The 27,631-nt window shown below is 37.8% G+C and overlaps 1 protein-coding gene across 5 annotated transcripts in view; it reads right to left on the bottom strand.

Moving 5' to 3' along the window:
- The window catches only part of LOC113947481 (dynein heavy chain 5, axonemal-like), a 153,602-nt gene that overhangs the window by 11,879 nt on the left and 114,092 nt on the right, over positions 1-27,631 (bottom strand). For all 5 annotated transcript variants that reach the window (XM_027644062.1, XM_027644063.1, XM_027644064.1 and 2 more), the window contains 7 exons: positions 26,950-27,221; positions 24,910-25,074; positions 20,182-20,449; positions 19,191-19,312; positions 17,861-18,208; positions 12,170-12,358; positions 3,218-3,350 (listed from right to left, as the gene is read on the bottom strand). In XM_027644062.1, the coding sequence (XP_027499863.1) occupies positions 3,218-3,350; positions 12,170-12,358; positions 17,861-18,208; positions 19,191-19,312; positions 20,182-20,449; positions 24,910-25,074; positions 26,950-27,221 (1,497 nt within the window). The remainder of the gene's footprint in view (positions 1-3,217; positions 3,351-12,169; positions 12,359-17,860; positions 18,209-19,190; positions 19,313-20,181; positions 20,450-24,909; positions 25,075-26,949; positions 27,222-27,631) is intronic.

Here is a 27,631-nt window from a genome sequence, read left to right as displayed (position 1 = left end):
TACCAGACACCAAGGCCAAATAGATTCAGTTTTATGACCAAAGTAGAATCTAGATATAAATAAACAAGTTAAGCATTGGTTTCTTTCACAAGAAGCCCTTAAGCAGAATGTTAAGTGGGTTAAAAAGAATCAGAATTAAAACCAGCCTAAAAGTTGTGCTTATTTCCATTGACAAGGATTCGATACCCACTTTCAGTGCTACTACAAGTACGCTCCACCCAATTAATGGAAAACACTCAAGAGGGACTAGGGATAGCTCCCACAGAATCTCTCTTCTCACTTTCATCACCAATAGAAGACACATCATGGTGCCATCAAAATGCTTAGCACTCTTATTCAGTGCACGGAGAAATAAAGAGAGCCCCATAAAATCTCACAGATGGGCCACATTCAAACAAACTCGACTCAAAAAACTCTAAGAGGCTAGGAATAACTGAATGAGTCATTAAATTTTACTGCATTAAAGACACTATCTTTTCTAGTGGGAGAGGGGATTGGAAGTATCCGCTTCCAACAAACTGCTAGGGTATTAGCATTCTGTGCCAGAGGCTTCTACTCTTCCACCAGCAGAAGGTAAGTACACAGGAATTCTATAGCTCATATACTGCTCTACAATCAATACGGTCACCTTCTGCTAGGAGCTCAAGATCTGTTGTTCATAATCCATTAGAATGTGGAATTTTGGTACAAGCCCCATGTCTTACTGCTCCTTGCCTCTGAAAAGCTTTCTCTGCTTGGAATACAGCCTCTATTTTAGGTCTCTTGAGAGGATAACCATCATTGCTGTATTCTGATTTATGGTGAAGCTCTTTATTATGGCAACTGTGAAATAAACTCTGGACAATCAATAAGTAATTAAAACAGAAGTAATGGTTGGGACATAAGTGGGAGTAAAAAGTGCAGCTACAATCTAATTATTATAATTTGATCCAGAAAAAGTATCACTCCAGGCAGCAAAATTTATTGGTAGAGATGCAGGCTTGTGGGCACGTTTGCCAAGAAACATGTTATACACATGCTGAGCACCCTAACCCCTCCCAAAAGCCAAACAGTGCTCAATATGCCCTCTGGACAGAGGGACAAAACTGGCTCTGCTAGTTTCCTCTACATCCCTCATGTTCAGCTGCACATGGGCTCTCCCTGAGGAGATCCTTACATTATCTGAAATGTAACTCAGTGAGCAACATCAAAATTACAAGGTCCATCTATTCACATCCAAGCTACAGAATCAAATATTCAGACTTCCTTCCAGAAAGCTACATGATGCATCCTAAAGATGCACTACATTCTTTAACACAAAACTCATTTGAAAGTCTAGATCTGATGAAAGTGGGTGCTCAGGCCTTAACAGGTTCATGAAGCCGAAGCCAAAGCCAAATATGTGACCAGGGCAGATGTCAAAAGTCACATGAGCTGTCTGAGCAGACAGATCAGTTTACCTCATTATAAAGAAAAAGAAGCACCTCAGATGATCTGAGATTGCAGCTGACTAGTTTTGGGGGAGAACATAGTATGAGACAGTTAGGGGTTTTAAATATTCTTACCATTCCTTAATTAACCATCTACCATGTTATCCTCATGAATCTGCCAGAAGCCATTAATTGTTATTGTTAACTATACATCCAAATTTGTTTTCAGAGCAATTTTTTACTATGTTTAACTTGCCTGTCCCTAAGAAAATTATGTTTTAGAGAATTGCATGAAAGTTACAGCATTAACTTGATTAAACATCTGGCAGATGACTGCACCCACCGTGGAACTGAATATGAAGTGCAAATAAATTATGTTATTCATCCACCCCTTTGCAGAATATTGTACATACTGAGAATTTGAATATATCTGTCATAATCAAGGAAAGATTAACACTTTCTTGAATGGAAAACATCATTTTACTTTACTGGAAAAGGAGATTCTATTCGCATACAAAAGGTAACTTTCAGCTCAGTATTGAAACAGAGGACAATTGTTTCTTCCAGTTTGATCTTAGCATATGTTTATTACAGGATATGAAAGCTTGTTAGCCTTGGGCACATTTATGAACCTCTTTCCTAGATTCAGATTGTAGGTATCATTGTTGCCTTGGTGTTTCATACAAATGGGCTGGGAAAAATCTCTTTTGATTCTTATGTAACAAAAGTACAAATTAAAAAAAAATCTCCCTTCATGAAAGATACTGTCAAAAGACTGGAAAATGCCAGTAAGACAGATCAAAGTACTTCCATCACCTATATTATAAGGAGCAGGTTTTGAGGCATTCTGACCTGCTTCCTGTAGGGGCAGTTCGCTGTCTCAGATATTTTCTGCCTCTCTGCTATAGAACAGCAGACTTCTGTGAGATCTTAACTAGTGGAACCAAAGCATTCCTGCTTCATTTTAATTTATTTTTAATTCAAGAAACTTGGCTGAGCAACAGTATACTTTCTTTCCTGGATATTTCAACTCTTGCAGATGAGCAAAATGGGAAGTGAAAACAAAAAGCAGACGGTAACATCATCATCCCTTCTTTTTCCTCACTCCTTTTCTGCTCAAATTTTCCATCTGCTTCTAGTTGTCTGTGCTCTTGATTTTTTTTACTACATTCACCATTGCTCACTTTCAGCCAAATACTCTTGTCTCTGAGGGATACAGAATGCTGTTGCCTGCCTCCTGTGACAGCTAAAAGAAGAACCCTATCTCTGTCTTTTGACTGGCACTGCCACTCACTTCAGCTTCCATTTAGAGACCTGCTATTTGGTTTCATGAATATTGCAAATCTCACCTTAAATTAGAGTCTTTACCACCTTGCCTCCTGAGTTCCCTCTCTCTCAATTGCTTAGCAGCAACACTTCTACCTTATTCTACATCACTATGAACCAGCTTAATTTCATAAATGACTCTGGTACATGACCTGTGGACCTAATCATGCAATTCAGCTCCTCTGCACTCTGTAGGGATCCTGGAGAGAATCACAGAAGTGTAGTAGTGCTGGGGGACATGAACTGCAATACTGAAGCACATGCATGCAGTATAAACTTAGGTGGAGTGCCCTTAGAGATGCAATCAGAACGTTTTAAGGGCTGGAATTAGTGGTCATATGATAGAGAGGAAAGGAGAAAAACTGTGGGAGGGAGGGAACAAAAGAGAAAGGAAGAAAAGGAGGGGAAATATTAATTTAGTTATACAGTATATATATAGTTAGTAATAAATATTAATTATGATTTTTAATGTTGTAACTTACCATCAATAGCCAGCTTGAGATCAGTCAGTGTAGTTCGAACTCTTGATATAACATGTTGCATGTGGTCAATTTCTTGACGGAGAAATATGTTTATGGGTTGAATAGCTCCCATCTTCTGAAGCTGGGCTTTCACCTAAATAAGAATAGTGCAATGATTATAAAATCTAATCTCTTGTTTCCCATGCAATAATTTTTGAAAGCAAAAATATTTTCAGAAAAGAAACTTTTTAGTAACAGATGGCCATTCAAGTCCTGTTGCCAACTGTAAGATTTAGCACACTGTGACTCATTAGCTTACCAAAATGAGCTCCTCCATCATTCTAAGGAGGGAAAGTTCCCTCTTTTTGAAGGGACACAGCAGTTTATTCTGTCCTTGTTAGGCTGCAGGGTCTTAGATCTTAAAATAAAAAACTCCACATGCTATAAAAAAGTATGTTTGATGGTGACTTCTTCATATTTCCAAATTGTGCTAAGTGAACTTTCTCACCTCTTCTTGCCCTGCTGAGCTGAAATAATACAACAAATGGAGTTCCACTTAACAAGCACAAGGATATGTAAAAACTGCTACTTCCAGTAGCATGTGACTTGTTCATAAGGCAAGATGCTCATGGATACTTTAACTAGAGAGGCAAGATTGCCAGAAATAATACAGATGCCACAGAAATCTGTTACACCATTATGTGCAGCATTTTGCAAGTAGAAGCCTTTGACCTTCTTAGAGTTTAAGGATAACAGTTTCACTCATATTCAACAGAGAAAAATTTCAAAATGGAATCAGTTGTCTATGTTACTTAAGGACATATCGTAGCAACACTAGCAGTAGCATTCCCTGACTTGCTTTAGCATACGGTGCATATAGAATGTACTTCAGACATACATTGTATATTCCATGTATATCACTGTATATAACAATGCATGAGAGAGGGTTTAATGGCACCCGCAAAAATCATGGTGCCTATACCTCATGTAGTACCAGAATTCTTGATTTTTTAGACTTTCAAGTGGTTTTCTCCATTATACTTAGCTTTCAGAAAGCCAGTGGTCTTCTCTGTGTATTTGCTACCACTCAGCCACATGCATCGTTTTACATATTGAAGCAGCCTGAACTCTGATCTTTGCCCTTGTCGCTCATCCTCTCTGCAGATGAAATTCTGCAAGGGGACTCTCAAACCAAGGCAAGATCTCAAAGTAAAATAAGATCCCATCCCCATATATATATATGTGGTCATTAATTTATCAGAAAAGAGCTGACCCATAGGATCAGTTTGCTTAAATAAAAATTTAAGACCCTATTTTGAGCTTAGTAACAAAAAATGAAATAAGAGTTAGAAAGTTTGATCTTTCAAAGAACAGAATGTCATCAGAATTCTACTGCAACCAAGCAGAAGCAAGAAGATTTGGTTAATGTGTGCTATTCCATCAAGGTCAGAAGTTCACTGGATATTCTCCGTATTTTTCCAGATCTACTCGTGTATCTCATTGCATACATTATATACACATAATAAACATTACTAAAGATTTTATTATTACACTGAATAGTAAATTTCTGCAAGATAAATATCATATAGCAGTTGAGTAGTTATAATCACTAGTGTAAATACGTAAATGCTTTGACAATTTCCAATTCTTAAGTTTCAACTCCAAGCCCAGTAAAATACTCTTTCTCAACTTTCTATGCTATTCTCCTTGGGAGACAGCTATCAGCAAGGTTATTCATCATATTTTAATCACAAGGACCCATGAGTTTGTCAGACAGAATGTCCAAGAAATAGGTGCCAGCCAATTATGCTAATGCTTTGCAGTGTGACAAGTACATTTTACAGACTGAGTTAATGCATTCTTGCTGTGAAAGAAAAAACCACTAAAATCAGCTGCCACAAGACTAGAGCTAAGATAAGAAACTTTTTGGATAATCCACACAATGAAATATTCTGATTTTATTCCATACAAAATCCAGGGAAAACTGCTTTCTGAAAAATTCACAGAAACTGGTAATTCTCCCTCTTGCTAAAAAGTAGAAACATTTGATTTCTTTTTCTCAGAATACTTAGCGGTCTAGTGCATGCTACTAATAAGAAAGGAATTATACAGAATGTAGTCCATGCATTTTATCCATTAAATAAGAAACACACTTTTTTTTCTAGTCTACAAAGCATGTGATCCTTTTGGGGATCATTTAGAGGAAGAATTTCTCCCATTTGAGGAAAAAATTGTATGGAGGATGTTGTTAAAAGGGTTATTTTCTGAAATATTGATATTTATGGATCTACAAAGTGGAGATGAAATAAATATTCTAAAATATTACTGTACTGTTAATTGTACAATTTAACTAGTGAATTCTAAGAGTTTAAACATTCTTCTGGTATAACTTTCATGTGCCTACAGAAATTTGCTAATCCATCCTCGATATGTTCAGAGCACTCAGTCTGGAGCATCGAACATAAACAGATATCAAAACAAAAAAAAAGATTACACACTTTCTACAAATCAATCCTGATTGTATACAAATCAATCCTGATCTACAGTGAGGTTTACTAGGTGTAACATAGTGCATTTCTTGGAAATCTTGCTGCTAAGATTCATTTTATGTACAAATTCTGAGGTATGATTAACTACTTTTGTTTTAGAATTCTTCTTAAGCAATCAGATGATTTACTTCCAGTGTTCTATTTATTATGACATAAAGAGATAGATACTGACTTACAGAAAAAAACTCAAAAGACAAAACTCATCAACCAAAATAGCCTTTCTGAGATTAATATTCTAATTCCATAAAGCCCACTTACAATATCTCCTTTTTATTATGCATACAGCTGTCATCTAACATAAACAACATGATTTAAGAAAGGAGCTACTAAAATCATAATCTTAATAGCTTTGTCTACATGATTTTCAGTGCATATCTCTACTGTGTCAGATTCCTCTATGCACATTTCTTAGCTGTCCTCAGGTCACCACATACTTATAGGACATTCAGCAGAAAAGCAGTTGTTGAACTTGTGCCATGACCATTGATCAAGTTACTGTAGTACTGACTGCCTATCACTTTCAGTAAATGCTATTATTTTCAATTAGACTTAATTACTTTCTATATTCTTCGTCAGCAGAAATGGGAAGTCCATCATTCTGTAGATGGACAAGCCAAAGCTCTTTTCAAGTGGTGCCAAGGACCCTTTCCCTGATGTAAACAGTGAAATATGCAGAAAATAGCTTCAAATTAAAGTAACCCAAAAGGTGTGCTTCAGGGAATCTAAGGGACTTCAACTACTAATGGGCATTCAGCTGACAGGCCCAGACTAGAGTTAGAGCAAGGCAAATTCCTCAATTAAACATCTAATGAAGGCCTGGGGTCCTCAAATGAACTCCTCTTTCCATGCAATACTTGCTAATGTCACAGCCATAGCGGACATTATGGTAAAATCAATACTACAAAAAATATTTAAGGAAAAAGCCCCTTGCTACTTGCTATTCTCTAGAAAGCTGTTTTTCAAGCTGCAAGGATCATTTTCATTGTAAACTTCTCTGTGTGACAGGCTGACATTTATTCTTGCATCTGTCTTCACTCACGTGGACTGACTGGACCTAATCATTTTACCACTAATCTCTCTGTTACCTGTGAGGCGAGACCCAGAAGCAAAGAAGGCCATGAAAGCAGAATTCTTACTTAGAGAAAAATGAGGACAGTTTTAGGTCGGGAGGAAAGTTTATTTTGCTTTTCCATCACCTGTGTCAAACTGCAGTCTGAGAAAGCATGCAAAGGTGACTCATTTTGTTTATAGTCTTTTGGGTAAGTTACTTGACTGGTGAGAAGCATTACAAGAGCACAACAAAAGAGGAAGCATATATCACGGGATAAAACTGTTGCCCTGTTTTGAAAGTTGTTGATACCGAAGTCATTGCCAAAGGCTAATAACTGAGAAATGAAGGCCTCTCTGTGACAGTCTGAATTTTCTCTGGATCCACAATGTATCAAGAGAAAATACAATCCAGAGCTCTGAATGTCAGCAAATAATTGGTTTCAGTACCATCTGTCCCTAACCTGGTCTTTTGGGGTTTTAGCTCCGAGCAAATTCACTCCATACCTTCTAAAGGGAGCCACAAGAACTGATCAAAGGTAGCAAAGGCACTTACCACTTTGCCCAAAGAGAATTTGCTTTTAATCACCTTCATTTGTTTCAGAGATTTTTTGTTCCTTTTTCTCTACTGATAGTATCTCTATACCTGGATTTTCAAAGACTAACACATCATGACATTACTGGAGAACAATATTCTTCTGAAAGCAAACCCAAGAAGTACTGCTAGGATTAATGAATGTTTCTCTTTTTACTGCTCTTATTCAATGAGGCATGCATAGAAACTCTTTTTCTGACACATTCCTTCAGTCTCTTACAATTTAGGATATTAGTTTTATTTGTTTCAGAATTGCTAAACTGATCTAGTATGTAATAATGTCCTGAATGACCAAATGTTCACTTAAATTGACAAACAAAAGAATTCATCTCATTCCCTTTTTTCTTCAGACATCACAGGAAGTAATTACACAATCCATTTCACTTCTTTCACTTGCAAGCATAATTTCATTTGCCATATTATAGCTTCTGCTAAATTCTATTGCTTCTTCCCTCAGAGAATATCTAAATTCTCCCTTATTTTCTGCTCTGACTAATGAAATTCTTGGTTATATGTTAGGGACTATAATATTATTTTTTTCTTTTTGGGATTTTAGATATCTGGTTTGGTGTTTTTTAGTTTATGTAAACTTTCATTTAAAAATTTAGCTTTTTTTACAGCTCACTTCAGCTCTCTCCACTCTTTCTAAGAGGTTCTAGATTAATGGAATGACAGTTCAGATAAGAAATACATTTGATAAGGATTTTTTTGCTTATTGTGTAGAGGTGGCCACACTCCTGGCACATTATCAACAGCAAAGATGTGGAACTGGGCAGTAATGGCAGAAGAGAGAAATTCCACTTCAACAAAGAAAGCATTTGTAGTGGTTTGGATCTTGTTTTCCCCCCAGAGGCTAAGAAAAGTGGTAACCCCCAAGGGGTGGAAACCCCTGGAAGTTTTGAAGTTCTGTCCAATGGGTGCTCCTGCAGAAATGTAAACATACCACAAGCAAATGGAAGAGAAGAGTTGTAGTTTGGTTGGTAGGAGAAGTGGCCATGTTGTAGAGTCACGAGGAAGGGGCTCTGAGCCCCTCGGGGCCTCTGGGGCCCCCCAGCCCCAGGCTGGGGGAGCTGCAGGGACCTGGAACAGCATAAAGCTGGGCTAGGTGCCTGTACTTATGCCGGGAGATGTTTTCTCCATCGTGGGCAGCAGTCGGAGAAAGCAGCAGCTGGCACTGACCAGAGAAATGGTGGCAGAGAGCCAGAAGAGATAAGACGGAGCAACAGACATGCAGCACCAGAGAAAGAACTCCTGGAAGGAGAGCCGAGGAAAAGAGAGTCAGCAGCAGAGTTACAGAGTTCTGGGGGTAAGAACTGATACCAGACGCCCCTCCAAACTCCTTTGATCCCTCTTGGAAAGGAGGGACATGGACTCCTATTTTGGAGAGCAGTTTTGGACATGGAGTACCAGAGAGAGAGAGAGAGAAGAGCTGAGAAGCTCAGAGCGTCCTGGGAAGCTGGACTGGGACGGAGAGGAATGCAGAGGGGGTGACCTTGGCTCCTCCCTTGCACTGCTGCCAAGGTGGCAGACTGAGGCAGGGCACAGAGGCCCTGCAAGGAGCTTGAATCTCCTGGAGATACCAGACTGTCACGAAGCCCCCTGTGCTCGTGATATGACCGTGGTGGAACGACTTTGTGTGGGGTGACGTAGTCCACGGAGGAAGACCCCTTTGCCTGTGTCAAGGGGCCGAGGGAGCTTGGATACCTCCCTCATGAGTTCTGGCAGAAAGCCAGCCACAGCTGCTGCATGCATGAGATGAGGAGACCTGCTGCCTTAGAAGAGACTCCTGCTTTGGGACTGGAAGGGATCTCTCCTTCTTTCCCTCCTGGACTTTTATTTGGAGGGGAGAAGAGATCTGATCCATTGTAAATACTATATGTCATGGTAGAGATAGTTGTGATCGTGTGTATAATGTATTATGATATATATATTTGTACAGTCATTGTAATATATTCCCTTTCCCCCATTCTAAATCTGGTTGTGTTTTGTCTGGAAAAACCCATCTCACATTTGGTTGAGATGTGGGAGGGGGGATGGAGCTAGGGAATTGGATTTTGGGGTATCTCAAACTATGACAAAAGACCAAAACAAGTTCTAAGATCTAGGGAATGAGAGAAAGGGTAAATTCATTAGGTAAACTGAAGAAAGAAATATTGAAGAATCCGGAACTGGAAGAAACAATGTCAAATCTCACAACACTGCAGAAATAAAATCTGAAGTTGTAGTTCACCTAAGATAGCCAAAGAGATATACAGAGGAACACATTACTAGCAATAATAAACTTCTGGAAAATAAGCAGAGGATGTTCTGTAGATAGTCAGAGTAAAGGAATGACTATCATGTTACAGAAACAGAGTGTAATTTTGGGATGTTTCTGTGGAAAAGTACCGTGTCGTCCATCAGTAATGTGGACTGAAGAAAAAGTGTGTAAATAGAGTGGTATGATTAATCAAAGTGAAGTGTAATTCACAGATCAAGATGCACAGAGCCTGAGAAAACTAGATATCACCAGAAAGAGGTGGTATCTACACATGCTGATAAGAGAATGAAACAAATATCCTGAGATTAGAATACATTTACAAGAAATACAGGAGGAAAAAGCAGATCCAACAGGATATCCTCTGTACAAACTCAAATCTCCTTAGCTGAATTGTAACAGAACAGTTGTCAAGCAAATTGAAGGCAAAAGAAGGCAAATTGAAGCTCACCGAAGACGTAAGAGAAGCTGTACAGAAGCAAAGAAATTCTAATTGATTGCTTAGAAGAAAATAAAAACCTGCATGTATGATTGGCAGATCACGAGAAAAGATAAAAGCTTGTCATACTCCTTGATGATGAGAGCAAAAGAACAACGAAAACAATTGGTGGTGATTTTTTTAATACAATCACATGGAAATGTATGTATTATACCCAAATACAGCAGTAAAATAGAGATAAGTTAAGGGTGAAATGGAATGTCCAAAATAAACCTTTCAGACTCTTTGCCCTTAACTATAGCCCCTGGCTCCATAACTGGTTATCTCCAAAGCTAAGACACTTGAGAAAGTGACTGAAAAGGGGAGGTCTGCTCTATGTGTGGTTTTTGAGCATAATCGAGTAAATAACCAAGAAGGAATGAGAGCAAATGAGACAAAGATTAAATGGAAGAAATGCTAGAGAAAAAAGTATTTGTTCAAATCATTTTGAAATGAAATTTGAATTAAACAAGGATGTATTTTACATGACTAAAAGGTACTGTCCAAGTTTCCCAGAGGTAAGACCTAAGGTTAAGACTACCCTCTGGTTACCATATAAAGCACAGTGAGTATTATTGATGTTTTCTAAGTATTAAAAATTCCTCAGGAGGAAAAGAGTTGTCAGCTTAGGGAATAAAGAAATACTCCTTTGGAAGATTCACCATATATATTGAAAAAAATTAGCTCAATACACATATTACACATGGCAAAAGCACATGTGCTACCCAGGCATTCAGTATTTTACTGCTACTGGAAATAGAAAAAAAAATAAATTTAAGGAGCTGAATGAAACTAGAGGAATCTAGCTCCATAAAAACCTATACTCTGATAGGAAGGATAAGGGAAGAAGACTGAGAACAATCCAAGGTCTATATCATAGGTGTAGATCTAAGGTGGAAATTATTACATTTATTAAATCAGTAATTAAGGATTAATAATTATTACACTTACTAGATTTCATTTTATTTGCTATTTCTAATATATATTTACTATTAAACAATAATAAGAAAACTAGAAAACGGACTCCATTCTTAACCGAATTCTACAAATAAATTAGAGAATCATTCAATAATGACAAAAAGACAGACACAAGCAGGGATAGATGGAAAAATAACAATATGGACATAGATGTAAGGAAACCTCACCAAAAAAAGTTGCAGACTATAAGTAGCTTGCCACAGGGGAATGAAAAGAGAAGTTCTGAGTTGAATTATGTCAGTACATATGTGGCTATTTATATAAGACATATTAAATGTTAGATGAATAGTAGAACAGAAGACAGGAAATATTGCCAGGGCACCAAGATTATTAGTTGCTACCGAAGTGGACATTCTAAGTTGGCCAGAGGAGAAAATAAAACATGCATAATAAGTTGCAATACTGCATACTGAACATTCTGCAAGCTTGAACTGCAAGCAGGGGGAAAAAAAGCACTATTAGTGCAAAACAAAATTGTAAAGAATAAAATCATGGAAATGAGAGGGTTTCAACATTGTTCATTGTTCATGAAACACTTGGCAAGACAGCAGATCCTGCTTACAAACCTATGCAAGTCTTTATGCTGGATTTTTTCCACTTAATGAATGTGTTAATTAAAAATGCAGGAAAATATGGACAAATATCTCTCTTATGGTTTAAACTCCAAAAAATCTGTGGCATGAAAGGTCAGTGATAAAATCTATTCTTCATCATGGTGGTATAATAGAAGCAGGTAAATTGAATGCTGTACTCACCATAGGATCACCAGTCCACAGAAGGAGGCACCGAGGTCCTTCTGTAAGCTACTAAGGAAGGCAAGAACTTTCTAACTCTTTAATGGTTCTTCTAAGTTAGGGTGACTAAGTGGACTATGGTGTTGGAAATATATGTTTCTGACGTAGGAATATTTTAGATAATACACCAAGACAGTCTTACAAAACACAATGCATAATTTTAAGAGCTTTTTAAAACACATGTCAGTTAAATTTAAGAAGCACAATAAAACTCGTAAAACATAAACATACATACATGCATGCATAAAACATCTGTATTATAAAGTAGCACATACCTCATGAGGGTTATAATCTGGAGGCAACTTCTCTAGCATCTCATCAGCAAGACGCTGCACCACTGCTTCTCGGGTTTCCCGTCCTCCACTACTGCTGTCTTTGGGCTGGATGCTCACTATTGTCCTTAATGTCTCATTAGCCAGATTGGTCTGGTAAGTTATATCAGCATTGCGGTGAAGTCCAAATACCTTAAAGTAAAAGGGTAAAAAATAAGGGGAAAAAAAGTGATTTTTCTTCTAAAAGTATATACATGAAAGAATGTATGAAAATGGATAAACAAGGAAGAAAATTTTCAGCTCCATAAAACAACAGACATGAACAAGTCAGTGGAAGTGCATCCATTTAACTGACTGAGGACCAAATTACACGAAACATTAACATAGGTTGCATATACATTAGCATTTTAATTCATATCAGTGGAGGGGTTTTTTTAAACTAATCTTTTGATTATCTTCACATTGATCATGCTGTGAAGCACTAGCAGTACTCCAGATTCCTTTCCAGTGGTTCAGACTAGAGTTTGTTGGAAACATGCCATATGTGGAGACTGACCCCTTACCACTAGTTCTTTGTCTCTACAGGTCTATTACTGTTGTATCAGTTCAAGTAGATGTCCCTAATAATCAAACCAGTTGACATTTCTAACGTTTCATTCAGTTCAGTTTCTGAGGCTTATAAGCATGTAGCATTGTGCCATATATAAAGTACCTAAAGATGGTGATATATTTTGGATATTTTATGGTTTAACTGTTTTGGTTGAAGTTTCCCCCTCCTTACTTCTTCTGCTGAAATTGAATTATTTTATTTCAGATACAGCTAGCACAGAATTACTGCAGAGCTGCCCTTTGTCTGAATGATAATAGCTTTCTCAGAAACTTCCACTGAAATATCAGTAAGTCTATAATTGTCAGATTGACAACTGTAACTCTTCTCCAGGAGGAATTGTATGTACTGTGACTTATTTCACAAGCCCTTATGTAATTACAGCTAGTAACTATCTTTTAGAAACTTCAAACCACTGATCCTACAATGAGGAAGTCTTGTCCTCAAACTGAGCGTGAAAAGCAAGCAATCTTCTGTTTTCGCATTTTTCAGGTTTTCATATTTTACATTAGAAATGGTACATTACAAAAAGACACTTCTGGAAACCAGTATTTACATACTTTGAGAACAGAAGAAAAAGTGCAACGTAATATTGTTATACTTGCAAATCTAGAAACTCAGAGACAGGGATATAAGTGGTTGCACTGGTGCCAAAGCCAGCAAAGCTGCACTGATTTAGACCAGTTGGGGATCTTATCTTTATAACAGCACAAAGAACACAGTACAGACCTAATACCACATGTGAGAGAAGGTGTGAGTATAACTAGTATGCCATTAGATTCAAGATAGGATTTAATGTGTTACACATAGTGGTTTACTTATACTGAATATGAGTAGTTTACTCATACTGAGCTGTAAAAAGTGAAAATACCAATGCACTTTATTACACTCATGTTCTATATGGAAGGAAATACACATTTGAAGATACGCTTTTCTGCTTTTGCTCTTGCACATTAAGGGCTTATTTGTTTGGTTTTGCTCTAGCAGATTTTGTGAAGAATATCTGCTATTGTGAATGTAAATTGGAGTGCTGGTTCAAGGGCTAACAAATACTGGTGTAATATTAACAAAGACAGGGTTGTTACATGGGAGACAACTCTGGTTATGTGATTTTATGCAAGTGATGTATGAAGAAATAAGAACAAAGAAACCAGTGGGTGGATCAGTGTTCTGCATGTCCTGTATATTAATCAAGAAGCCAAATCTTATTATTTTTGATTCAAAATCTCTGGAAATTTAGATTAAAAAGAGGATGTTGGATTCTGTCTTTCATGCCTTTTTAGCCTTATATATCCTCAAAACCAATTGCTAAATCTCTACACTCCTCTGAAATCAAAGTAATTTTCAAGGAGTTGCTGAGTTGGGTTCACCCTGGCTGGATGCCAGGTGTCCACCAAAGATGCTTTATCATCCCCTTCTCAACTGGACAGGGCAGAGACAATATAACACAAGGTTCATGGTCTGAGATAAGGACTGGGAGAGATCAATCATCAGTAACAGTCATAGGCAAAACAGACTCAACTTGGGGAAATTAACTGAATTTATTACCAATCAAATCAAAGTAGGATTATGAGAAATAAAACCAAATCCTAAAAACACCTTTCTCCCCCCCCCCCCCCCATTCCCTTCTTTACGGACTTAATTTCATTCCCAAATCCTTTATCTCCTCCCTTCCACAGTGGCACAGGGAGATAGGGAATGGGGAACAAGGGTTGTGGTGAGTTCATCACACATTGTCGTGGACTCCTTCCTTCTCAGGGGGAGGACTCCTCATACTCTTCCCCTGCTCCAGTTTGGAATGCCTCCCACACAAGACAGTCCTCCATGAACTTCTCCAATGTTAGTCCTTCCCATGGGCTGAAGTTCTTCATGAACTGCTCCACGGTGGATCCTTCCAGGGGGTGCAGTCCTTCAGGAACAGAGTGTTCCAGCATGGGTCACCCTTTGGGTCCCAAGTCCTGCCAGTAAATCTGCTCCAGTGTGGACTGCTCTCTCCAGGGGGCTACAGGTCCTGCCTGGAGCCTGTTCCATCATGGACTTTCCACAAGATCACAATCTGTTTCAGACATCCACCTGCTCCAGCATGGGCTCCTCCATAGGCTGCAGATGGATTTCTCTTCCATCATGGACATCCATTGGCTGGAGGGGGACAGCAGCCTCACCATGGTCTGCACCATGGGCTGCAGGAGAATCTCTGCTCCAGCACCTGAAACACCTCCTGCCCCTCCTTCTTCACAGATCTTGGTGACTGCAGAGTTGTTTCTGGCACATATTCTAACTCCTCTCTCTGGCTAAATGTTCACGTGCAGGTTTTTATCCTTCTTAAATACATTATCCCAGAGGCACTACCACCATTGCTGATGGGCTCAGCCTTGGCCAGCAGCGGGTCCATCTTCGAGCCGTCTGGCATTGGCTCTGTCAGATATGGGGGAAGCTTCTGGCAGCTTCTCATAGAAGCCATCCCTGTAGCCCCCCACTACTGAAATTTTGCCACACAAACCCAATACTCGAGTTTCACGGCCCTCATCAGAAGTCAGTGTTCATTCTGCTCAGAGGACAAAATTTCATCAGAAGAGCAAGGACACAGCAAGCAGACCACTTCAGTTTTCATTTCTTAACCAAAATTGGAAAGGGGAGGAAACAAAGATACACTGGTTAGACTAGCACAATATCCTTTCTGAAATGAAGAAGACTGGGAGATTAAAAGGTTAAAAGTTTTCATGAGCAGTTTTGACAGATTTTGGAATGACAGAAGAAAGTCACATCTTGCTTCCTAAGGAGTAAAAATGTGAAGGATAAAAAGATGTTTGCATTCCCAGACTTGCTCCTATTTACATAAAAGCCAAAGGTAAAATTCCCCTACCTCAAATCATACACACAGATTTTTTACAGGCATCAAAACACTTTAAAAACACATTGCAGCATTGTGAGATAGGTCCCCAAGTGCTTAGAAAAGCAGATCCATGAAAGTAGCACCTGAAATCTCATAGAGCCAAGGTTCATACACTGATAGGAACCACTTCATGAGGTGGGCTCAAATGGATCCCACTGGTGCATTATCATGTCTGCTTTTACCCTCACTTGGAAAAGGTGCATCATTGCACACACAAATACCTTTACATTCTGCTTTCACTACCTTCAGAGATTCAGAACTTTTCATGCTTAGTTTATGACCTTGGAAACTTCTCACTCTCTCAGCCAGGATATTATCAGTAACTGAAAATCAGTTTTTTCTGTTCAGTTCAGTCTATTTAATTTTAATATAACTTATTTCCAATGGCATTTATCAGCTTAATAGAAACGAGACAGAAATCCAGAGCATTTACTTCTGTTTCAATTTTCCAGAGAATTCACTTCTATTTCAATTTTAACTTCATCATGTGTGTCTGTACTAGAGGGAACAGAAAGTAGTCCATCCTCCAATCACTGTGACCACTGTGGTATACAAGTTGAGTCATGTAAAAGTGGTTGCAACCAGGAACCTGCAGCCTATCCCATCAATTCATAGCAGCAATCTCTATCCTTCCGTTGTAAAAATTATAACTTGCTTATGGGCTTTTTTACTTTCATTATTTCTCAGTTTTCATGCCTCCTCAATCCTATATGGAACTGTGAAACCATAAAATAGTTTGGTTTCGTAGGGATCTCTGAGGGTCATCTAATCCAAAGTACCTGCTGAAGCAGGGTCAGCTAGAGCAGGATGTCCAGACAGTGTCCACTTGGGATTTCGATGCCTACAAAGACTGAGACTCCACAACATTTCTGGGTAAACTCTTCCAATGATTGACCACCTTCACTGCAAAAAAGTGTGCTCTTGTTCTCAGATGGAATTTTCTGTTGCTTCACTTATGCCCATTGCCTCTTGTCCTTTCACTGGGTATTATCAAAAAGACTCTGGCTCCATCTTTACACCATTTCAACAGGTGTTTATACACATTGATAAGATCCCACCTGAGCATCCTCTTCTCCAGGCTAAGGAGTTCCTGGTCTCTCAGCCTTTCCTCATATGACAGATATGTGTCATATGACACTTATCTAACACACATATTGTCAGTTTGTCTATGAAGTTGTTTTTGGGGGTAAGGTCAAAGCTGAGTTACTAAAGCTGAGTTAAAAAATATCCACAAGTCTTCCCTTATCAACCAAGCGGGTCATTTCCTTGTAGAAGACCAACAGGTTGTTTAAGCATAATTTCTCCTTCACAAATCCATGCTGGCTACTCTCAGTCACGTGCCTGTCCTTCATATGTTTGGAAATGCTTTGCAAGAGGATTTTCTCCAGCACTTTCCCAGGGACTGAGGTGAGGCTGACCAGCCTGTAGTTCCCCAGTTCTTTCTTCATTGCTTCTTGAAGATTAGACTGGTATTTGCTATCTCTCATTCTTCAGGAATCTCTTTAAATCACCATCACCACATAAAAGTATTCAGTAAAACCTGAACATGACATTACCCAGTTGCCTCAGCACTCATGGGTGCTACCCATCAGGTACCATCAACTGATGTTGATTTTGTTTCAACTGATGTTCATTTTGTTTCAACTGATGTTCATTTTGTTTCAGTGTTCCCCAGTCTGGTCCTCTACCACCAGGGTTAAGGTTCTTGCTCTGGACCTTTCATCTCATGGGTCTGGGATTCCTGGAGTCCAGTTTTACTGGTAAAGACAAAGGTCAAGAAGGCATTTAACCTCTTCCATATTTCTCAGAAGTTCTCCTGCCCCATTCAGCAATGGTCCCACATTTTCCCTTCTCATCTTTTCGTTGTTTTTGTAAAATCCATTTATCTGTGCCAGAAAGTTGTCATGAATGCACTCAAGATATCTCCTATGGCGCTTGAACCCTGCTGTATCACTCTTCCAGCAGTTAATTAGGGTTGTTAAAAGTCCTCCGTGATGGGACCAGGGCCTGTGAATATGAGACTTCTTCCAATTCTTTGAAGAAGGCCTCATCTACCTCTTCCTGGTCTGCACTGAATACCCACTGTAATGATCAGTGTGCTAATCTCGACCTATACACACATGGTTCTGAAAAATATACCTGATTAATTTATTTATTTGACAAAAGCTCCCTTTAATATATTAAAATATTTTACCTCTGGTGTATCAATCACTGGCAATTGCTCTATGTACTGGAGATAGTCCTCAACTGTTTTCCCTCTTGGAATAACATAATCTTTGTAGAAACAAAATTTTTCACTAAACATATGCTCTCCAAACCACACTCTTGCATAGGTATTCAGCAGTGCTTTGTCAAAGTCATCAGTGACACGGCCACCATACTGTACTTCTCCCAGCATATAGCGAACACAGCTCCAGTTCACTCCATGTTTAATATCCACACCATTCAAATGATTTTGAATGAATTGCACACTGGCTGTGAAGTCTGCCTGATTAAATTCATAAGGAATGTTCCAGCCCAGTGGACCAAACTTTCGCCTTTCCTGTAAAATAGATAAAGATAAAAGACTGATTGATAGTAATTCTGAAGAAAACTTAAATGCAGAAGAATATATGAAATATGCTACTATTTGAGGAAAGGGTGTCCAAACTCATTAGCCATGATCATTGCCTAGCGTCCTCCTATGGAGTAGATATTTGGAGTAAATGTATTCATATCACTGCTGCCTCTGCATGGTGCAGATGTCCAGTTGGAAAAACTATCTCTTGGTGAATCATTTACAGATTCAGCTGGTAGTATGCAGGTCTTAGGGAAAAATCTGGTAATTAAAAATTTTTAATTTTTACCAAGAAAGAAGTAATGGGCCAAAGAAAAGCATACCACAGGCTTCCATTGGACCACAATGTATCAGTGCATGGATGCCATAGACCTAAATTAGCTAGGCTCCATATATAAATTAAGGATACTGCAAAATCTATCAATAGAATGATGAAAAGTTTTGGTTAATCTATAAAGCATTTTCTTAAATAAAATTCCTGAAAGTCAAGACCCAAAGTCTTCTTCCAGTTACATCTCCTCCTACAGGTTTCAGAGTAGAAAGGACTTACCCTCTTAGACCTTTTCACTGTGAATGCAGTGATTTAGGATTATGGTTTTCCAAACTAACCTGTAAGTTTCTTTAATGTGCTTTAATGATTTCAAATATTAGTAAAAAACCAGTTAGTTGAGAGACATCACACAGTCATGCCCCAAGACTTTAACAGAAGAAGGCTCTAATTGATCACTCGTTGATTCCCCTTTTTTCCCTCCGAAATACCATCTCTGTTGGAGGTACAAGACCAACGTGAGTAGAATTTTAAGTTCTAAAATAGTTGCAGTAATAGAGGTGTGTTGTTTTCTTATTTTATTTGTGTTAATTTACCAACAGGGGACTTCCCTTTAAACATGTTTTTCATTTAATAACAAGGTTCATTAACAAATGAAACATAATTTTATGAGAGAAGAAAAGAAATATATTTTTAAACCTGAACAGTTGAGTGAAGAAATGCTACAGCATATAGCAAAGGTTTCCACTGTGGCATTTTGCTCACTTCTAGCATATCCTGAGTAAGGGCCGAGTATGTTCGTTTTAAGCCAGCTTTCACACCTAGAAAATAAATATAAAAATGGAATAGATGAGAAAAAAATGTAAGAAACCCGTAAGTCCAACATCTGTTAAGCATAATTTGCTATTCTGATTTACATTATCATACTTAGGCCTTCAAATACTCTCTTAGAATCAATTATCTGTTCAGCTGGTCATAACAGGCAAACTTCAATAACATTTTTTTTAGTCAGATAACACACGAAATTCAGTTCAGGAGTCTGAAAGAAATTAAAATTAAGTAATAGTATCCTAAATGTTACAAGTAACAACTGAAATATAAACATAACTATTCAGCAACTATACGGCAATCAGAAAGACACCCAATATAATATGAAATACAGCACTGAATATCCAAGAGTTTGTTTTGATATTTACTTATAAAATGAGATTTTAGTTATACCTAAGATAATTTTATTTAGATTTGATTCCTATTAAAATCTCAAAATTCTGTATGCAGGTTCTTCAGCTGGTGTACAGGCACCAAGATGATGAAATGAGAGACTAAATTCATAGTGGAAATACTGATACTTGGGGAGGTTTATTTGAGCACTGACATCTCATATCCCAGGAACAGCTTTAGGCAGTTGGTACTGATACAATCTATGCTTCCACGGAATACATAAGTCTGACTACTCCCAAATACTTTCAGGCAGCACTACTTAAGCATTATCTGCCTTTGGCAAACAACCTGAGTATGAGTTACGGACATCAGGTCCCTCTTATGATATCTTCCACCTAACCAGCTTAACACAAGTCTAAAAGGACGATTTCAAATGCAGCGAACAGATTGTCCAAGTCATAGGGATACTTTGACTTGGGTGAGGGGTGAAAAACAAGCCCCCAGACTCCAAAAAGGCATGGTTTCCTACCTTGAGGAGGTTCATTGGTAAATTTTATGGAGGACTGTAAAAGATTAATAGGAAACTCTGGGTGAGCCTCTGTAGTGATCCAAGTTCTGAAATCTTCACTAATAGATTCTGTTGTTGTGATGGTGTCCATTAATTCACTAAGAAATTCCAAGCCAAGGTGGCAGTTCTGTAGAAGGAGCCATCCTCCATCTTGCATGCACTGATTTAACAGGTGTCTTGCATGGACTTCCTGGCCCTGACCCATTGAAATGGCACGACATGGAATGTTCTGGAACGAAAAAAGAAATTTTCTTTTATATGTAGTTCCTTAGAATGATTATACACATGATGTATTGCTTCCGTAGGTCCATGTGCAGTAACATTGTGCCAAAAAGCAAACCATTATTATCAATGATTATATTAAAACAGAGTTAGAAAAAAAAAAGTAAAACACTTCAAGTTCCTTTTATCTTCCACCTGTTGGAAAAAAACTACACCTACTGGACATAATATTTTTTTTGCTGATCTAACAAAGTCAATGGGATAAGACAACAGAAACATTTTCCTTTCCTTTTCCTCATTTTTCCAAATAAAGCAAGACATAAACACAGCAACATAGCTGCCTGACCATTGTATTTACAGTGATGTGGATTATCTTGAGAAGGGCAGATACTAAGGCTTCAGATAATAATTAATGCACAGAGTAAACCCAGCAATTCTGGTGTCTTCTCAGTGACTGAATATATTTTTTTCATCTGAAAGAGAACTATCAATGAAGCAGGTAGGACAGAAAAGATTGGTTCACATTTAATCATTCCTTGGGAAACATTCTGAATTGTTAAATGGCAGCTGTGGCGTCTCTGATTCAGAGGATTCTAGTTTGGTGATCTACTCGCTCTAGCAGATCTAGATTCAGAAAAGACAAAGCTCATACATGCAAACGCAAGAATTTTGGAATTTCATGGAGTCTTTTTCCCAGAAGCTATGGGAGAATAAAGCCAGTTGTTCAGAAAACCAGAAGATGATACAAGTTATCACAAGGGGAACTGAAAAAGACAGGGTGGCAATCAGGACCACACAAGTCTGTCAGTAAAGTGCAGGCAGATCCTCTCCTGCTTATTGTTCATACTACTCTTGTTAAGTACGCAGCCCCCTGGCTTCAGCTGGCTGCCTGACTCCCACAAGGGAAAACCAGAATTATCAAACCAAGGTGAGCATGTTATTCTGTATACATGTTGAGGGCAAAAGAATTGATGAAGAGGCTTTGTTTCATGGACAGTTTCATGTTCAAGACCTCCAGCTGAGTATCCCTCATGCTGTGAGTGATGAGATGCATAAAGACTTATCAATCTGGGCCTGTCTTCAGCTGGCTGAGAGCTACAAAGGTTAATCTTGAGCTTTACTGCTACTGAGACTCTCTTACTGTGAAACAAAACAGAAGGAAGACATCCAGTCCTAAACAGTGTGGATGAGGCTACCCTACTTTTGGAGGAGAAGAAGATTAAGTGTATGTCACAAGCTGTGCTGGGTCATTTAGCCTTAGGGTCAGAGAATGGGCCCTGACCTGATTTTACAAAACAGTATAAATACAGCTGCTGTGTATGATTCTTCACATCCTGGCAAGATTAAAGGAGAAGAGAATGCCAAAGATAAGAAAGCAGTTAAATCCTATTGTCAGGTCAGTAAAACTTGATATTCTAGCTAAAACAAGCAAGGCTAAACAGCCCGTGAAGTTGAGTTCATGATAGAGGATCAAAAAATTTTACCTTTTCTAAGATACATCTGAGTACAGCTAGCACTCCTGTAAATCAAAGACTGTGACTATTCCTGTATGAATGCATAAATATTCAGATGATACATTATTTCCTAACAAAGCATCTACTCATAATTTGCACTTCTCAGCAAGGTTATCTCCCAAATGTACAATCATTAAAGGTTATAGAAACATCAAGAGAAGGAAAAAATATTTTTCAGTATGGATTGTCCTCATTTTACTCCTTTTGAAAGAACTCTATCGAAATGTCAGCATACAGAATGTTTCTTTCAACAGTGAGTCATACCAATACATCTGTGTCATCTTAATACACTGCTATCCAGATGAAAATACTAGCATATTAGTCACTACAGTGGCCCTGACAGTTCTTTTGAAGGTTCTGTGCATAATTCCTGAAAAGAAGAAACTCTCTCTACAATAAAAAAAAAATCCTGGTTTTAATGGAGTCAAAGTACTAGGAACAATAAGCTTAATTTTATTACAGAAAGTTAAATTTTCACTCCATCTTCAAGTGAAAATAAAGGGGACAGGAATGCAACTAGTTTTAAGATAGAGCTTGTTTGGTTTATAAAAAAGGTTATGTAGCTCAGCAGTCACAGACACTGTTTCCATTTTTTGGGGAGAAGGCCATCTGAACAACTAAATTTTAGAGTGAAAAGTAAATTCTGGACACAAATTTGAACATTTCTAACTGCAGATAATTGATTTATATTGTTAATATTATACTTAGAGGTAACATCAGTACTGAAAATCAATTTTAAGACTACAAATCATGCCTGTAAAAAGGAAATCCTTGAAAAGTAGGCCCAGCATGTATTTTGGAAGATTTTTATCATTAAGAACTAAAACACCAAACAACAACAGCCCCCCAGTGAATAGGATACTTTGGAGGTATAGAATCGCATATATACCAAGTTCACATCCTTAGTACAGCTAACCCATGTTAAAGATTTAGCGTGGAAAAAAGCAGAGAAAGCCCAAAGAAAGACAGGAACTAAGTACACATTGTTGACAGACTAGCAAAGTAAACCCAAAGCCCTCTTGCAAATGTTTCTGTAAACTGTAAATTATTTCTAGATATATTTTTCAAACCTAGAAAACTACTGAAGTGCTCCTCAAGTTCCACAATCTTAATATATATTTTTATTTTTAAAAATATCTGTATCTGTAGTTTGATTTGCAGAATTTGGATGGCTTTTGTAAACTTGAATGGTTTCTATATGCTATGGGGTTAGATCTTTATTTCAAGAGATGAGGCAAGAACTTTACAGCTAAACATTGTGGTTGATTTTACATTTACAGTTGACATTATAGTTGAACGTCAGGTTATGACAGCTTAGCTGATGTTGCCTTGCTCATAAACCATGTGTGAATAAATAAGGCAATTCCTTTAGCTCTTTTTCAACCTCACTTTCTATTTATTCTATGCACATTTCCTTAAATCATGAAAACTTATTAAGACTGTCCACTACAATACACTTTCAGATTGACAGCAAAAACTTCTGTATTTCAACAGTCACAATCACAGAGCACCTTCTACCTACCAGCACTTCCCCAGACAGGCTAAGGTCTTGCTTAAGATTTGACAGAGTGTGAAAGCATTCTATTCCACTCCTTGCAATGGTGGCTATAAGTGACTGGCTGACTTGTTAGGAGATTAGTGTTCGCCGTCCCCTTGCATGGCCAATGGGATAAAAATACTCAACTTCTCAATGCAAGTCAGAGTTAAGTTCCAGTCGTATGCTCTGAATTGCTTTCAACTGACTTGGTCTTTCTCTTTATTTGTTACAGAAACTAACTCCTACTGGAGTACCCATCTAGAAGTCCATTTCACAGGATACATATGTTGAAGAACCAGATAGGTAAATGAAAACATCATCACAAAGGTGACACTCCATTTGTATTCATACCATATGCCGTGAAAACAGGAATCCAAACATGGTCATCTAATGTGTTTACTTGGAATTGAAAAACGACTAAAAAAAATTTGCCATTTCTAGTCTATAAATATTCTTGTAGTTAATTTCAAATATTCTACAAAGTCAAAATGGTTTTGAAAATAGAATTTTTTGTGATGCATTTTTGCAATGCATTGCTTTCAATAAGCCTAAAAATCCTGCTCACCCAACTGCTGGTTTTGTCCCTCCCTATATTTGTGTATTTGTGGCTGTCTGTCTGCACAGTTCTGGGGGATGAGATTAACAGCTTCAGAATAAAGATTCCTAAATCTAAACACTTAAATGAGAGTTAGAACATAACTTAAGCTGTCTTCAACACAGACAGACAAATAAGAGTCCTGATTTTCAGAGGGAACAAGCATCTACAAATTCTAATTAATAAGCTGAAGAGATTTATGGGTGTTCCCCACTTCTGCAAGTATGTCTTACTTAGTGTATACCAAAATCCTGCACCATTAAATGAAGATGCATTCTAACAATGAGGAAAATTTATGGAAATCTACTGTAAATAACTTGTTCTTGGGAAAATTTTACATTCATCTATGCTGTGAACCATAAAACAAAGCACAGAGTGCCTTAAAGTGATGCTGTGCTGTAAGAAATGTTAACTGTCTCCATCAAGTGAACAGATTGAATGGTAGGGTCTTCAAGTTAATTTCTCTTGTCACCATATTTATGATTTTTTTCTGTATCTTTCTGTGATTGTTCTTGCTCTCAGCTCCTACAATGAATGCAACACAATGTAAACCACAAATATTGTTTTGTTTTCACAGCTCAGTACTCTTCCTAAGTAGTGGACTGGATAAAGATGGAGGACTCACTGGAATCAAACAACTGCAAAAAGCAAGACTGTAATATTTCCATTTCCTAGTAATTGCATTTTGGCAACTTTCCTTGAACACTAGTATGAATACAAACATCATCATTTGAACTTCTATAAAATGTGGAAATATTTCTAGTGCAAAGGACAGTTAAAATTGTCTTTATCAGCTTCAGACAACTCAGTTTAGAGGATACCTTTGATTTTGCAAGACGTTCTATACTTTCAGTGGGGTCAGATCCCACTGATAAAAGGCATGTCAAAGGTGTTTGACAGTCACTTTCTGTCCACATTGCTTCCATTTCAAGAATAAATCCTTCTGCATATTTTCCTCCAAGAGATTCTGCAATGTAGTGTCGAGCCTGAAAAAGAAAAAAAACTAGGTACCAGAAATATATATACCTTTACTTTTTTAAATTTAGCATTAATAACTGATGTCGAATTTACCAATACCTACATTGGAAGGCAATGACTTTCTAAACTTTCATTTTCAACTTTGCTGTAACAGAAGTTACAGTCCACAGGAGGCAACCACTGAAATTCTCAGATAGCAAACTTCAAAGAAAGAAAAGAAAGAATTCTGCTCACACACCAGCCATCCTGTGAATATTGTTGCTAGAGGATGCTAAATGCTTTTTTTTCTAAAGAACAAGAAAAATCTATGCAGAATAGATCCACTGTTGGCACTGAGGAACAGTCCAGATATTGCTCCTAAATTACTGACTGCTAAAACTCAGTGGGTAGCCAAACAAAAGCGTTTCTCTATACCAGTTTCATTCTTAGCTCCTCTAAGCATGTATTGCTGACACTGTCTCTACAGCATAGTGGATTAGACAGATCTCTCATCTGACCCAGTTACTATCTGCCATATATTTGTTGGAACTTCAAACAAATTCTCCTGTCCAGTGGTTATCCAGTTCAAGTCTCTTACACTGAATATCTCTTTCTACAAAACACAAACACAGCTCAGACTTTATCCTTAAAGGTCAAAATTTCCCTATGCCTCTATTTTCTTCTTTTCTAAGGCATTTTCTAAAAGAACTTCTAAAGCTACCCTGGAGTATGAAATTTTTTTTTGACTGATGTGATTTCCTAACTATGGAATGAGTAGCACAGATTCAGAGGCATGTATGATGGAGAGAAAACACCAAGGAACAAGGTGGACTGAGGAAGACATCAATTGCAGAAAAAGAATAACTTAGTCATCCACTATTAAGTGTAACTTCTGTCCTAGCAGAGGCAGGTAAAATTTATAATACTTGGGGAAACACAGAAGGGAAAAAAGAGATAAAGGAGATAGCAACAAAAACATTCCCTCTTTCCTCAAAAAATAAAATAATGACATTTTTTGCAACCATTGTTCAGAGACAGTATTTCTCAAAGATGGTTGGGCAAGACAGTAAGATAAATAAGCAGTACAGCTTTATTATTTTGCTCTGTTTAAATTGTGGCAGATGGAGATCCCATACTTCTCTACTGCTTACCAGCTGCAGAATAGAAAAGGAAAAAGGATGGAAGGAGTCTTGTTGAAAAAGAGGTCCATGAAAAAATGATGTCCCCTAAAAACAATGTGGATGCTATCACAGCATGCAACATGTAAAGTTGAGATATGCACGAAAGGAAAAGTATTACTTTACAGTATAAAGACAAAAAAAAAACCAAAAAAAGTAAAAAGAGGATACTCATAGGCTTATAGATCTCTTTTATACCTTCATAGAGAAGAAAACTCCAAACATCACAGACTGTGGAGAAACTGCTAATTTATTGCAGTTTCTTTTATGATATTTGCCATGAGACCATCTTAATTATTACTTCCTCCATATGGACAGGAAGTAAACATTTTATCCGCTATTTTAGTGCACCTGTCATAAAAGTGAACTGTTCTCTTTCCACTTCTTCTGTGAAAAAAACCCCAGGGATGTATCTCTTGATTCACCAGATGAATGCAACTGCTTTACAGGTTTCATGACTTGACTTTAGAAGAGCCACACAAAAACAATGGTATTCTTACAGCTCCAACACAATTTATTTCATGTTCTGTTTTCCAATTCATTGCAATTAAATAAATTAGTATTTTCACACGTATTTATTACAAGGACTTCAATATCTGATTTTTCAAAATAGCTCACTCAGCAACAAATACTATGATAACAACAATTCAGAGAATGTAAGTTTGGAACTAGCAGTTCTACAGGAGATGCCACATGGCATAACTATTGTACAAAAGCATATCTTACTTGGGCAACAGTATGATCCGGGCACCAGCTACGGACAAGGAGCAGCTTACGGAATTGATCCAGTAAGTTGTCATAGCCATCAGGAATAACAGCTTTTTCAGGTGCTTCTTCATCAAACCAAGCTTTCCAAGACTTCTCATTCTTAACAATTTGCACCAGAAGTTGATTGAAAGGGTACAAATTAGATAACTGTACAAGATTGAGCCATGTTATGTCAAGGATCCACTTTTTTGGTTTTGGTTCCACAGAATTCATATCCAAACTGGCACCTCCTGCAAAGTGAAACATATTGTAGAGGAAAACATTGTTAAACAGAAAAAATGACAAGTAATAAAAAATACTTATTTATATAATTTATGGAGTACAAATCCATGTAAATCAGGACTTAGAGGCCTAGATTTTGCATGGAAGAATCATTTAACAGAGACCCATTGGAGAACTGGCCTCAGTTCCTCCCAAAGCTGATATCCCAGTAATTTTTGTGCTGCTCCCTCTGCATCTGTAGAGTTGGAATAAAACTTGACTACCTAAAACGATACTCAAACCCAAGTCTTCAGACCAGATGTAGAAAGGACCTATGGTTAGCAGAGTCTCCCTTCCCTGAGACTAAAGAATAAGAAAGCACATAATGCATTCATTTCCAGGGCTGTGCAACTTCAACAGCCTTTTAGCTCAACCACCA

This window comes from Corapipo altera, unplaced genomic scaffold, assembly GCF_003945725.1.
Source record: "Corapipo altera isolate COAL_440 unplaced genomic scaffold, ASM394572v1 24b, whole genome shotgun sequence".
Lineage (NCBI taxonomy): Eukaryota > Metazoa > Chordata > Aves > Passeriformes > Pipridae > Corapipo > Corapipo altera.
The sequence above is the reverse complement of the archived record's forward strand: the minus strand, read 5'-3'. Positions and strand labels throughout refer to the sequence as shown.